The sequence below is a fragment of the Cyphomyrmex costatus genome, unplaced genomic scaffold (assembly GCF_001594065.2).
Source record: "Cyphomyrmex costatus isolate MS0001 unplaced genomic scaffold, Ccosl1.0 scaffold441, whole genome shotgun sequence".
NCBI lineage: Eukaryota > Metazoa > Arthropoda > Insecta > Hymenoptera > Formicidae > Cyphomyrmex > Cyphomyrmex costatus.
This window is the reverse complement of record NW_017278652.1, coordinates 1,315,054-1,328,450: the sequence shown is the minus strand read 5'-3', so window position 1 is coordinate 1,328,450 and position 13,397 is coordinate 1,315,054. Positions and strand designations below refer to the sequence as shown.

At 29.7% G+C, this 13,397-nt stretch overlaps 2 protein-coding genes across 3 annotated transcripts; one reads left to right on the top strand and one right to left on the bottom strand.

Moving 5' to 3' along the window:
- Positions 1–639: 639 nt before the first annotated feature.
- Positions 640–6,174, top strand: LOC108777519 (probable cytosolic oligopeptidase A). Its single transcript, XM_018544433.1, has 11 exons — positions 640–774; positions 1,246–1,406; positions 1,716–2,101; positions 2,310–2,466; positions 2,551–2,787; positions 3,098–3,224; positions 3,512–3,896; positions 3,995–4,107; positions 4,252–4,419; positions 5,057–5,188; positions 5,843–6,174. The coding sequence occupies exons 1-11, from the start codon at positions 689–691 to the stop codon at positions 6,072–6,074; spliced, it is 2,184 nt and encodes a 727-aa protein (XP_018399935.1). The 5' UTR covers positions 640–688; the 3' UTR covers positions 6,075–6,174.
- An 877-nt stretch (positions 6,175–7,051) lies between these two features.
- Positions 7,052–11,626, bottom strand: LOC108777529 (uncharacterized). 2 transcript variants are annotated; one of them, XM_018544443.1, is made up of 8 exons: positions 11,081–11,626; positions 9,544–9,678; positions 9,100–9,378; positions 8,749–8,799; positions 8,396–8,598; positions 8,102–8,261; positions 7,825–8,005; positions 7,052–7,154 (listed from the first exon to the last, which is right to left on the bottom strand). In XM_018544443.1, exons 1-7 carry the CDS (start codon positions 11,463–11,465, stop codon positions 7,860–7,862), a joined length of 1,359 nt encoding a protein of 452 aa, XP_018399945.1. In that variant the 5' UTR covers positions 11,466–11,626; the 3' UTR covers positions 7,052–7,154; positions 7,825–7,859. The 2 variants fall into 2 exon arrangements, with proteins under 2 accessions (XP_018399945.1, XP_018399947.1); XM_018544445.1 differs by lacking the exon at positions 7,052–7,154 and adding an exon at positions 7,719–7,735.
- Between the last annotated feature and the right edge of the window lie 1,771 nt (positions 11,627–13,397).

The window sequence follows — 13,397 nt, the reverse complement described above, 5'->3', positions numbered from 1 at the left end:
GCGTCACGTATAAATATATTAACATAATTTAATATTTATTTATTTATTAGTTACCTCATTTGTCAAGTCCAGTAGTCCTATATGATCCTATGAGTCGCTTCTCGTCGTTTCATCTTCTCAAAGATATAGGTCCTTTTTAGTAATCGACGATTCGATCGCCAGAGTTGCGAACTGTTCCAACGTGATACGACAAGTCATGACAGGTTCATACCCGTCCTCTCACGTCCTCTGGCCGAATTCCGAAATTGCGAATCACGCGGATTTATATGCTCCCTTCAGTTTCGAACCCCACCACTCGCAGTCAACCAATGAGCGCGATGCGTCGTGATGCGGCGCGATGCTCTGCTACAAGCGCGTATTCAAACATTGATTGGATCACCGCTAGCTTTCTATTGAAGTATATAAAGCGCGACGCGCAAAATTTTCAGTAAATTTTTCAGTAATTTTTTTGAAACACATTCTGAATATAGGCTAGAAACTATATTCGTATTTATGAAAATTAAATACCCTTTTGAATGAATAAGCAGGCTTCTCTCAGCTGCAATATCGATGGATAGTATGCGCGATTTCGATGTATCGATGCAGCTTTAGCGCCACTTAGCGGCTTTTAGGTTAGATAACCTTTTCCAATTAGTTTGTGCAATGAGTTTTTCACGTTATTTAGAAAGGAATTGTCTTCTCACATAAAATGGCAGTATCCTTTTTGGGTAAAAGAATCGCTTTAACGCGACGGAATTTCTTGAAAATTCCGAAGCGACATGGATATATAGTCCTGTAAGTTTATCTTCCTTTTCTATATTATCATATAGAGGTTAGGTTCTACTCAATTCCTTATGTCCTTCTATTATTGCGTTTTATATCATTTTATTGTGTTTTCCTTACATTTGAACATATATTTAGTATTATATTTTTTTTACTTTCATTAATTAGTTATACGTTCCAACTATGTACAATTTTTATTTGTGTTCATATATTTATATATTATATGATGTAAATGTACCTTTTATAATGTTATTTAATTTTTGTTGCTAAATATCTACATAATTATTAAATAGAATATATATTTTAAATATATTAATTTATATAGTCAAATTGTACTTAAAGTATGAAATTATTTTACCTATTGTTTTTGTACATATTTTATTTAATTATATTTGTTAGGTATTTAAATTAAATTTATATATTTTATACATTAGCATACATTATGTACCGTATAATTTTATACTTCTTTTCCTTGGTGTCAAGACTTCCAGAAATAGGTGAAGAATCATCCGAGAAAAATCCTTTATTAAAGGATGACAATTTGCCAGAGTTTAATACATTTACAATTGAAAAATGTATAGCAGCTATTAGGAAACAAACTGTAGATTTTGAAGAAAACATGAATAGTCTGGAAAAAAAAGTCTGTAAGTATTAAATATCAATCAACGATAAAGTATTACTTAAGTATTAAAAGATATTTTGCTGAAAATATTAATTAAATATAATTAAGTATTAATTTTATTCAAATGATGTATATTTGTATAATTAATATTATAAATGTATTGTACAAGCAAATTTTGAATATTTGGAATAAATGATATTACAAGAAACTGATTTTCTTATAATTGTTTTTCATAGTAATAATAAAATTAATATAATATAACTTTTAAATATAAAAGAAGTATAGTTGAGTATGTATAATTATGATTTTTAATTTTTATAATTTTTTATAGCAATAAAAGGTTTAGATATATTTAATGATTGGTTACATCTAATCGAGGATGCATATCTTCCTCTTGAGACTACTTGGGGTATAGCAAAGACTTTATATTTTGGCAATCAAAGTTTAATGCCGACGAAATGCTACATGGATATTCATGAACGTGCTACAAGAGCCATAGCTAGCAAATTTGGCAGTGCGCCACTCTTTAGGGCATGCAAGGAAACATTGGAGAATAAGGACATTAAATTAACACATTCGCAAAGGAGAGTGCTTAGCAAGTATGTGCTGGAAGGAACTTTGAATGGCCTGCATCTGCAAGATAAAGAATTGGAGAAATATTCATCCATTTCAAGTTATATTATGTTGAAAATCAAGGAATACAAACCAAAATATGAGGTCTGTCACATAATTTGTAATAGATTTATAATAGTTATAACAACAAAATTAGAAAAGACTACCAGAGGCTAATTAAATTTGAAAAAAGCAGCGTTGTTAGTAGACTTTTATTTTTGTTATTTTAGTATATTAACAAACATTTATTAACGAACATTTGTCTTGCAAAAAGCATAGCAACAAATTGAAATTTAATTTGATCTTTTTTTAGAGTTCCACAGCTGTGTATAATATGATAATACATAACAAATATGTCGTGGAGGATTTTCCGGAAGATTATCTCAGATCCATTGCAACTGATCCTAGTAAACCATATATGGGTCCTTGGAAAATCACTCTAAAGCCATATATCTTGCAACCGTTTATGGGTAAGTATCCTTCGTATTTTTATTAATAAAATGTAAAATTTTCTTAAGACTAAAATTTTAATTAATTTATATTTTTTCAATTAGAATATTGTCCTGATCGTGAATTGAGGAAAGCGATCTGGGATGCTGATGTCACCCGATGCTCTAATTATCAGGAAAGATCCGTTCAGGCTAGCGGAACGTTGGAAGAACTCCGATCAGGTAGAATTGAACAGGCGCAACGATTGGGATTTAAGAATTACGCAGAGATGAGCATGGAGACAAAAATGGCAGGCAGTCTGGAGAATCTGTTCAATACGCTAGAAGTTCTTCGGAATACTGGTAATTAATTTATTATGAATGAGAAATATAATACAGAGAAAGAAATAATTAAAAATTTATTAGAACATTTATGCACTTGTTAAAATAATCTTGTTAAAATTAATTTGTTGATAACTTATTGGAATTGCGAAAGAATGATACTATTTTACTATTAATTAGATCTATCAGAAAAAATATCTACTTTTATTAATATATTATTAAAATTATGAATATGTAATTATTATAAATAATAGATAATATTAGATTTGATAATATTAATTGATTAATTAATAATTATCTAAAATTGATGAATAATTATCTGTTTTTTAAGCATTGCCCGTTCAGGAACAGGAAATCGCAAGTTTAACCGAATTTGCAAAGGAAAGAGATTTCAATGACATTATCAGGGTATGGGATATTGCATATTGGAGTAAAAAACAACGTCGTGACATGTATACGTAAGTAAATTGACATAAAAAATATTCTACATATAGTTAATATTAAACTAAAAAGTTGTTTTTTTTTTTAACATAATATATGTATTTGTATATTAAAAATTATTATATTGCGCTCGTGCGATTGCACTTAAAAAAATATATAATTTTATTTGAAAGAAAATATAAAATTTTTGATATTACATAATCTAAATATCATTTAAGATATTTGCTAAAAATTAATAATATCGAATAAAGTGTTGTAAAATAATGTTTCTTTAAATAATTTATCTAATTCTGTGTTTGTTCAGTAATGATGAAAACAAGTGGAAGGAGTATTTTCCGCTACCGACTGTATTGTCAGGTCTCTTCAAACACATCGAGACGCTCTTCAATGTGAAAATCGTCGAAAGCAAAAAAGCGGATATTTGGCATAAAGATGTCCGGTTCTTCGACATATTCGATTTGAATGGATCCAATGCCGCACCCATCGCAAATTTCTATCTAGATCCCTACGCCAGAGGAACGGAGAAGTTCCGAAAGGAACAGGATTCGGGATGGGTGTCCACAATTAAAAGCAAGAGCAAAGTGAACAATAGCACTCCACTGATCGCCATGATCTTCAATTTTCCGCCACCGATAGGCGATAAACCCTCTCTTCTTTCCTTCAGGGATATACAAGTTCTTTTCCAGAAGGTAATAATATATATATTATACTATTTATAAAATTATAATAAGTTTATATATTTGATTTATTAAAAAATTAATTTTTTATGATTTGTTACACATTACAGTTTGGACACGCTTTGCAACATTTGCTAACTACGATCGAGTACTCTGACATTGCTGGATTATCATTTGTGGAATGGGACGCAGTATTCATTTGTGATTTCTTCATGGAAAACTGGTATAAAATAAAGTTATTTTTATTTATTCTATTCATTTACCGACTTTCCATATATTCTTAGTATCTTGTATCAATATTGTAGTTAATTAATTAATAAGTTAATGTATAATATGTAATTCAATTTTATGTATTTTATGAATATAGGTTGTATGAATCATTTATGTTGCAAAACATCTCCGGACATTACAAAACGAAGGAACCATTACCTGCAGAGGCTATCGACAGCATTAAAAGAATGAGGTCGCATTTGGCTGGCTATAAGCTTTGTAAAGAACTTTACTTATCACATTTGGATCTGGAGCTGCATTCCAGGTGAATGTCGATTTGCAAAAAGTCTTTGTTGAACTAAATTCTAAATGTTTTTCCTAAATTATTTGAGATATAATTACATTAATTAAATATTATATAGGATGTTTAAGACTACCCATACATCTTTTTTAAAATATAGCAAAGTGGTACCAAAAATCCTAATAATTGTAATGAGTACATTGGGTATGCTTTATCAAATGGTAATATTTTCAACTTAATGGGTTACCCTATTGGATGTTAAATTTTTTAATATAACATCCTTTTTTAGTAATAGATAACTTATTTTAAACATTTTTTTACTTTTGAACATTTTTCTTTGTTGTGCTAAAAAATTCAACATCCAGCCTATATTCTATTCCTAATTAGAACCAGAAGTTGTAAATACCACTATTTAATAAGGTGTATTTGTTTACTTAATATTACTAAATTTTTACATTTTTGATAGAAACTACTTTATAAAAGGAAAATGTACGAATGGTCTTAAATATATATCTTATACCATGTATATTTTATTACATCAAAGCTTACAAAATACACGAAGTACTTGTCATTCTTTCAACACAATAATTCGACGACTCTAAAACAATATTGATCTTTGTTTTGATTCTATTGCTTCATTTTATTTTTAAAAAAATTGCAGTGAAACATTTTGGGTGCCTATGATGAAACGTTTATGGCCGAAATATTTCGTGTTGCCTCTCGAAAAAAGGGACGTTCATGTTTGCAATTTCGATCTTATATGGAGCGGCAATTGGGCAGCTGCATATTTCAGGTATCGTGGAATATATATCCATCAATTTTATATAAATATTGAAGAACTTTTGCAAATTGATTTTAATTTAAGAGAGAGATAGTTATATATATAATTAGCTCAAATTATACATGATGTCCAAATTTTTTTATACACCACTTGTGTGTGAGCAGATAGAATGAACTGAGTTGAAAAGCCTTTTACCATTTTGCAATTTTCGTAGTTTTTTTTTTTAGTTCACACAATGAGTAATATTTAAAATCAAAGCATAAAACGACTTTAAGATATCTGTAAGAGTTGTTTAAAAAACATCTTTAAAATATTTTATTAAAAAACTGAAAGATCTTATGCATCGGTTTTACTCGCTTTTCGACTCAGTTTAATCCTGTTTATCCGTCTATAAGTGATTAAAAAGTTTTGGACATCCTACATGTATGCAAAATTAAGTAATAAAGCAGTTGTTTATATAATTCTTATTAGTTGCTTACAGGCCCGTATTCAGAACGCGCTAACAACGATGTTAGCGCGCTAACATGCTACAGTTTACGTCACGTATACTATAGAATTTCAGAGATAAAAGCGCACTTTTATCGATAAAAGTACGTTCTGAATACGGGACAACAGTGTATAATAGCTGATATACAAGCACTGATCTGTTTAACCATTAAATTACAGCAAAATTTGGTCCGAGATGATAGCTGCCGATTTGTACACAGCTTTTCAAGAGGTCAACTTCGATGAATCGCAACAGAAGGAATTAGGCATGAGGTTCCGTAACACATTTTTATCTTTAGGCGGTAGTTATCCTGCTGCCGAGGTTTTTAGGAAATTTAGAGGAAGAGATCCAAGCCCAAAGGCATTATTAGACAATCTTGGTTTAACGCATACAACGAAAGAAACCAAATGATGCGATTATGATTAGATATAGTACTACTCTTCAAGAGTATGCAAAAATAATTATCAATTCTGTATAGTACTGTTACTTCGATCCATAAATAATATAGATTCAGGAATTAATTCAATTGTGAGGTAATTATATGATTGATGAAGCAATAAATTATTATTTGTAAAATACTGTACTAAAAAACTACGAATTTTTCATTTAAATTAACATGTTCGCTACCACACGTCACATACTCGTATATATGACAAGCCAGTTTACTTCGAGAGCTCGACGTCACGTGTATCCCATGTGACATCGTTAATTTGCAATTTTATGATCATGTGAAAAAAGGAGTTTGTTCCGAATGTTGTCGTGTAAAAATATTGCGAAGAAAGCTTTGGCTGTGGGATCGGTTTTTCCAACGGTGATAGCGAATGTATTAAACTGACGTACGGAGGTTAAATAATTTGAATAAAAAAATATTTAATGTATTATAAACAAACTTCTTTTTTTAAACTAAAATATAGTTTCTTCTTTTCCTCCCTAAACGTATATTACATATATTATGATTAATTATTAATGCTTTTCAAAAAAAATATAAATGTAAATTCTGTTAAATTTGATAACAATTATATATACATTTTTTTTTATTTCTACATCAAAATAAAAAAATGTAAAAAAGAAGAACATAAAAACATATCTTTATAAAAAAGCAGGGAAAACATATGTTTCTAAATATATCTTTATAAAGATATTATGTTTGTTTGTAGATATGTTTTTTATTTAGATGTTTTTGTGTAATATGTATAATGTAATAAACTATGTATTATGCAATAATTGTTTATCACTATTTTATTATTTATTATAAATTTTTATTAATTTACATATTCTTTATGTTCTATATATTTACATATTATTTATTTGCATATTCTATATTATTTACATATTTTTATTAATTTACATTATTCTTTTAACATATATTGATCAATGTTATATTTGAATATCGCGCTACACTATTTAGGACCAAAATTTGATTGGCCACTTATTGTTCTGAACTGTCGTTATGCGCGTTGACTCACCTGTCTTCTTCCACCATGAGAACAGCTAAAAATGTAACAACGAAGATAGCGCTGAGACCGCAAAATACTTCAGGTCGCTTACTGTATATTAATACAGATTAAAAACAAGAAAATAAAAAGGCAATGTTTAATATGGCGAATAAATTTATTCAATATTTTTCAATTTTTTAATAGATTTTATATCTAATTTGATCCAATCCTACCAAGTTTACATTAAATTTAAAAAATAAGTCTAATTTTTAAAATTATAAACGACTCACATCCTGTATGGATATTCGCACAATCTCTTAACAAAAATATTAACATTAATTTAACATAAGTCACTAAAACAATTACTAAAATAAAAAATTTACTGGATCTATCATTTTCTCTCATCTTGAAAATTTGACTTTAGATCCAAAAAAACATATCAAAAGACGTATATAAATACAAATATTAATAAAATTGTTCAAAAACTATGCTCTATAAGGATTAATTGGAGATGTTTGTACAGCCTCTGTCAATTCCATTGATACACTATTCGAGACTGTTTAGCCAAAATCGTTTCCTTAGCGAGCGAGATCAAGATACCGATTAGTACATCGCACGTGTTGCGGCCTGTGGAGCCTTGCAATTAACGTTTGTAATTTGAAAAATTAAAAAAAGATACAAATGATCAACTGTGGACATGTTAAACTGAAAAACGTTTAAAATACCTTTTTGTAAAAATATATTGTTACAATATAACAGATTATGTCTCCTTTTCCTGTGGATCACAATCGTCAGTAGAGATTACTCTTTTATTTCCGCGATCATATCGTAACTTGCTAAGGCGGAACCATTCGCTTGCTATAGTTTCAAATTCGCATTCGTTGATACCTTTGGCTCTTAACACAACTAATAAAACATTTAATAGTATGGTTAATATTACAAATAAAATCTTTATCGATTTAGATAAAGAATAAAAATGTACACCTTATTAAAATAACTCACTTTTTAGAATTTGGATACATTTTAAATCGCACATGCGATGATTACTTCCGCGACCACACCAAGAACAACTTATGCCAAATTCATTTGTAAATAAACGGCTCATACACCGTTGTATCATATTTTTGTTGCCTTTTCCTCCGATTCTTTTCATAAATTGCATCTTGAAAACATACAACTTAATTAGGTCATATACAAACGTATCCATACGCAATTAGGTAAATAATAAATAAAATGTAATTTATAACATACTATTACTCCTATAATAAATATTTATATTTTCAAAAATTAACTTACAAACTTCGTTTTTGTTTCAGTTGTTTCCATACTTTCCTCAAATTTTTTGAGATCATGTATGGAATTGATCGGAAGTATGTCATCGAATACGTTCATTTCTGCAGGCTCTTCTTCAATTATTAAGCTTTTTTCCAAAACTCTCAGCCTTTTATCAATACCTTTTACATACCTTAATATTTCTTCACAAAGTGGAATCAGCTTTTCTGGAATGAAATCAATTAAAACAGTGTATAAATTTTCTTTTACTATATTCCTTCCAATCAAAACATATTATAAGTTTAACTTATAAAGTATTACTTGCCTAAGACGTTTATAATAATTCAATAAAAAGAAATGTAAAATATAATTCTTACCACTGTCACCAACTGCAGCTGATGGGGAAGTAGTTGAAATAAATTCAAGATCTAAAAAAAGTTATCATATCAATTGTGTATGGATATTTTATCATATAGATCAGATCTCCATTATTTAAGCTCCGGAGACAAAACGCAAAGCCATCAACAAAAAAATTCAATGTAAGATTTCAGGGACTGCAATGTCGATAAGCGTCGCTCAGACGCGTATCAACATTTTACAGTCCTCGAAATCTTACCCACACTGATTTTTTTGAGTTTATAACTTTGCGTTTTAATGCAGGAGTTGAGATTGGACAGACTTGATAAATATTATATATCTTGAAGATAAAAAAATTTTTGAACTTTTACTTTGTACGTTCATTTCTTGCGATTCAAATTCGGACGAATCATTACACTCTTCCATTTGTACTATTTGTAGTGGATCAACTATCTGTGTTTGTGATTTATCACACAATGATTGTAGAAAAGGCTTTGATGTAGAAAAGGCGGTAATTTGTGAGACTTTATTACATGAAAGTTGTTTTTTATGCAAAAATTGTTTGTCATGCAAAGACTTCTGCCCAGACAATTCCGAATTTTCATTTATTTTTATCTTCTTACATGAAGTCTGCAATTGCGAAGATGAATCTGATAAAAAAAATATAATAAAAATTAGTTAAGTGTGAACAGTTTGTTTTACACTGTAAATCATCAACACAACATTGAAATAAATTTTTAAAATACAATTTTTGAAAACAAAAAACTGATTTTTTATACAATAGAAACGAAATATAATTTGATAAATTAAATTACCGCAATCATCATCTATGTCGTCATCATATGTATCGTCAAATCGTTTTTCGTGTATGACTCTTTTACCATGTCTTCTGTTTTCGTCACAGGTTGCGTAATTTGGATGTACTTTTTTTCGTACCTCCTCTGAAGTATCTGTAAATATACAATTTTTTATTGATTGTCCTCAGGAACTTACATAAAGCATTTACTTTCTAACAACTTAATTTTATTTATTATTGATAATTACAATAGTCTTGTGTGATTCACCTATTTGGGTACTTATACAAAAAAAACATTAACTTAAGATTACTTCACAGACGTAGGGCTATAACTTACACTGATCTTTACAATTAAACTTGCAATTTATAAAGTAGCTTAATAATATAAACAATAAATATAAGGAGTATACAATCACAATGCTGTTATTAGCAAATCTCTCATCTAAGTATTTAAAATGATCTGTAATATTAGGAACATAGACGTTTTGGTCTCTATTAGACCATCTTCAGTATGTCATATTATGATAAAATTTTATTATAATATGACATAAGAGTATTGAAGAAGATTTAATATAGACCGAAACGTTTATGTTTCATTAAATATTACATTAATTGTTTACAATTAAGTATCATTTAAAACTTTTCCTTTATAAACATAAATTTCCTAGGAAATTTTAAAATCTTATCATAACACATAATTTAAAAAGTAGAGGTATTCAACAAACAAATATTCTATGTTATCATCTGCTAAGAATATCATACCAATAAACTCTTCCTTTCTATCAGATATAATTTCTACTTCACAATTAAGATTAAGAGGAACAGTGTTCTATTATTAGTAATATTACAAGTTGGTGATATTTTAACATCTTGTACGGAGTAGAACTTTCATAATTACATAATTCTGTTGGAGATACAGGGAATATTTGTATGCTTCAATAAATTATTTAACGTATTGCATCATATACTATAAATTACAGGTCTGGGGATTTAAAAAAATGTTCTCTTATAGTCATAATTGGGTCTAATAATTCTTAATTTACAATTATTTTTCAAATTTAGACATAAACTAGATTATGAAAAAAAGTCTAGAAGACAAAAAATATTCATCTTAATCTAATTAAGCTTACGTAATTTTTTTGAAATTTGTATTTAAAGTTTAGATTTTTTAAACAAAAAATTGTTTTATAACTATTCAACTGCATAAAAAAATAAAGTATATATAGATGTTTTTTCAGAATAGTGTGAGGAAATAAATTAAATAATTTTAAGCCACTTTTCTTTTGAATGTTGTGCTTGGAAGGTTCATGAATTGAAAATAGAGGTAAACCATTCACCTATCAATATTAGTAATTTTCTTCTACTAGTGCTAGTTATTTTTAATAAATTTTAATTTTCAAATTGTTATTTTAAGGGGCCTATTCTGTAACTTTTAACAACAATATTGTTATATTATCATTGCGCAGATTTTGTATATCACAAAATAGCTGCGCAATGATAATTTAACGATGTTGTTAAAGTCGTTAAGAGTTACAGAATAGATTCCTTAGACTCACCAATTGTATCGATATCTATAAATTTTAATTCAAGAATATTGTCATTCTCTTCTAGATTTTGTTTGTCTTCTTGATTTTCTATATTACAAATTCTGTTTTTAAATGTAGGAGATTTGGATGATGTATGATCCACTTGATTATAAGAAATACATCTCGTATTCATAGCACTACAATCTTTATGGACTTTGTTATATGGTGCACACATTTGTTTTATAGGCAATGCTTTATTAATTGACTCTTGATTTGCTTCAGATGAACATTCATTTAATTTATTCTGATTGCTTTCTTCATTTAGCTTCTCATCTGTCTTATCATTATCCAATTGATTAATATTCTCTTCATCATTTCTAGGCCTCCCAACTCTTTGATACTCTGTTGACTCCATTTTTGTGGCTATTTTATATGCTTTTTCAAATGTTAAATCATCTTCCGTTACCAATCTCCGTTTAATATGTTCTGAATGTAAACCAAAGATGAATTTATCTCTCAAAGCTTCATCCAACAATCCTTCAAATTTACAATATTTTGATAGATTCTTCAATCTAGTTCGATATGACTTAATGTCTTCACTACTATCTTGAAATGTACTATAGAATTTGTATCGTTCTGCTATTGTGAGCCTTTTTGAATTAAAATGATTTAGTAACGTCTCTTTTAAAGCAGTATACGTCTTTTGACTGGGTAATTGTGGGAACAAAAGATCTTTTAAAATAATGTAAGCTCTTTCCCCTAACAAAGTCAAGAAAAGTGGCACTTTCTTGTTTTCATACACATCATTGCAAATAAATAATTGTTCTATTCTTTCAATATAAGTTGTTATATCAGCCTGATCTGGATTAAATGGTTCAATATTTCCAAGATACATTGTGCTAATTTTGTACGGATCAACTTAACCTTAAATAGATCGTTATAAACTTAGAGCATAAAGCTGACTTTTCATATGCAGTACCACAGTATATTATAGTACGCTGCAACAGCAAAATGTTATTATTGGTTAAAAATCTTTTGTGAGGTAACGCACCTCCCGCACTTCCAATCAGTTCTCGCAAATTTGTATCACATGACATTTTGCTGCCGCAGTGTGCTGCATATGAAAAGTCAGCTTAAGGTTATAAATAACGCACGTGAATTTTTCGAAGTTGTTGCCAGATATGATCAGTTCCCACAAAGGAACTTACATAATGCATATCTTTTCTAATAACTTAATTCGTTTTAACATTATTTATTATTGGTATAATTACAAAATTACAATAATCTCTTACGAATATTAAAGAACACTACCAGTCACTACCAGTCCGCCGATGATAGACGCCGGGTGATCTTTTACAGTGTCGTTGCGCAGCTTTTTTATCGTATGAAATATCTGCGCAACGACACTGTAACGATAACGACGTTGTCGTTAAGAGTTACAGAATAGGGCTACAGAGGCCCTATTCTGTAACTCTTAACGACAGTGTCGATATCGTTACAGTGTCGTTGCGCAGCTTTTTTATCGTATGAAATATCTGCGCAACGACACTGTAACGATAACGACGTTGTCGTTAAGAGTTACAGAATAGGGCTACAGCCCCTGTATTCTGTAACTCGTTAAGGCAGTTAACGACATCGTTGCGCAGATATCTTATGGTATAAAAAGCTGCGCAACGATGTCGTTAACTGCTTAACGAGTTACAGAATACGGCCTCAGGGGGCCTATTCTGTACACGCTTACCGACAACTGTCAGTGTCGTTAAGTAGCGATAACCAATGGTAAGGACTGTTCTAGGAGAAAAGTACGATTCTTATTGGCTATCGCTACTTAACGACACCGACAACTGTCGGTAGCCGTGTACAGAATATGGGCCCTGAATGAGGAAAAAAGAGATACATGGGTCTGTTCCAGTCTGTTCGTACTTCGCGTTACTTGAAATTTTCCAAATTATTGAACTTAAAATAGTCGCATTCAGTAGATTGAGCAAGATTGCACCAACGTGATTTCTATTTTAAGCGAGACTACTGTCTTTGTCTCTGTCTCTCTTTCAGTTTTAACTTTTAATACAAGGTAGATAGAGTTTTAAAGTCTTGCTTAAAATCAAGTAATGTTGGTGCAATCTGGCCTCAACAGTTCTGTTGCGGAGCGGTTCCGCTTGCTGAGCAATTGAATATGATTGGTTAGATCTATAAGTAACAACCAATTATGTTCATTTGCTCCGCAAGCAGGCATGCCGCTTTGTCAACTTGAACGCGCCAATAAGGGAGCGTTATCGTATGTCGTGCCGTAAGAAATTGGCCAATCACAGTAGAAAACAATCGACCATGATTGGATCGACAGACGCGA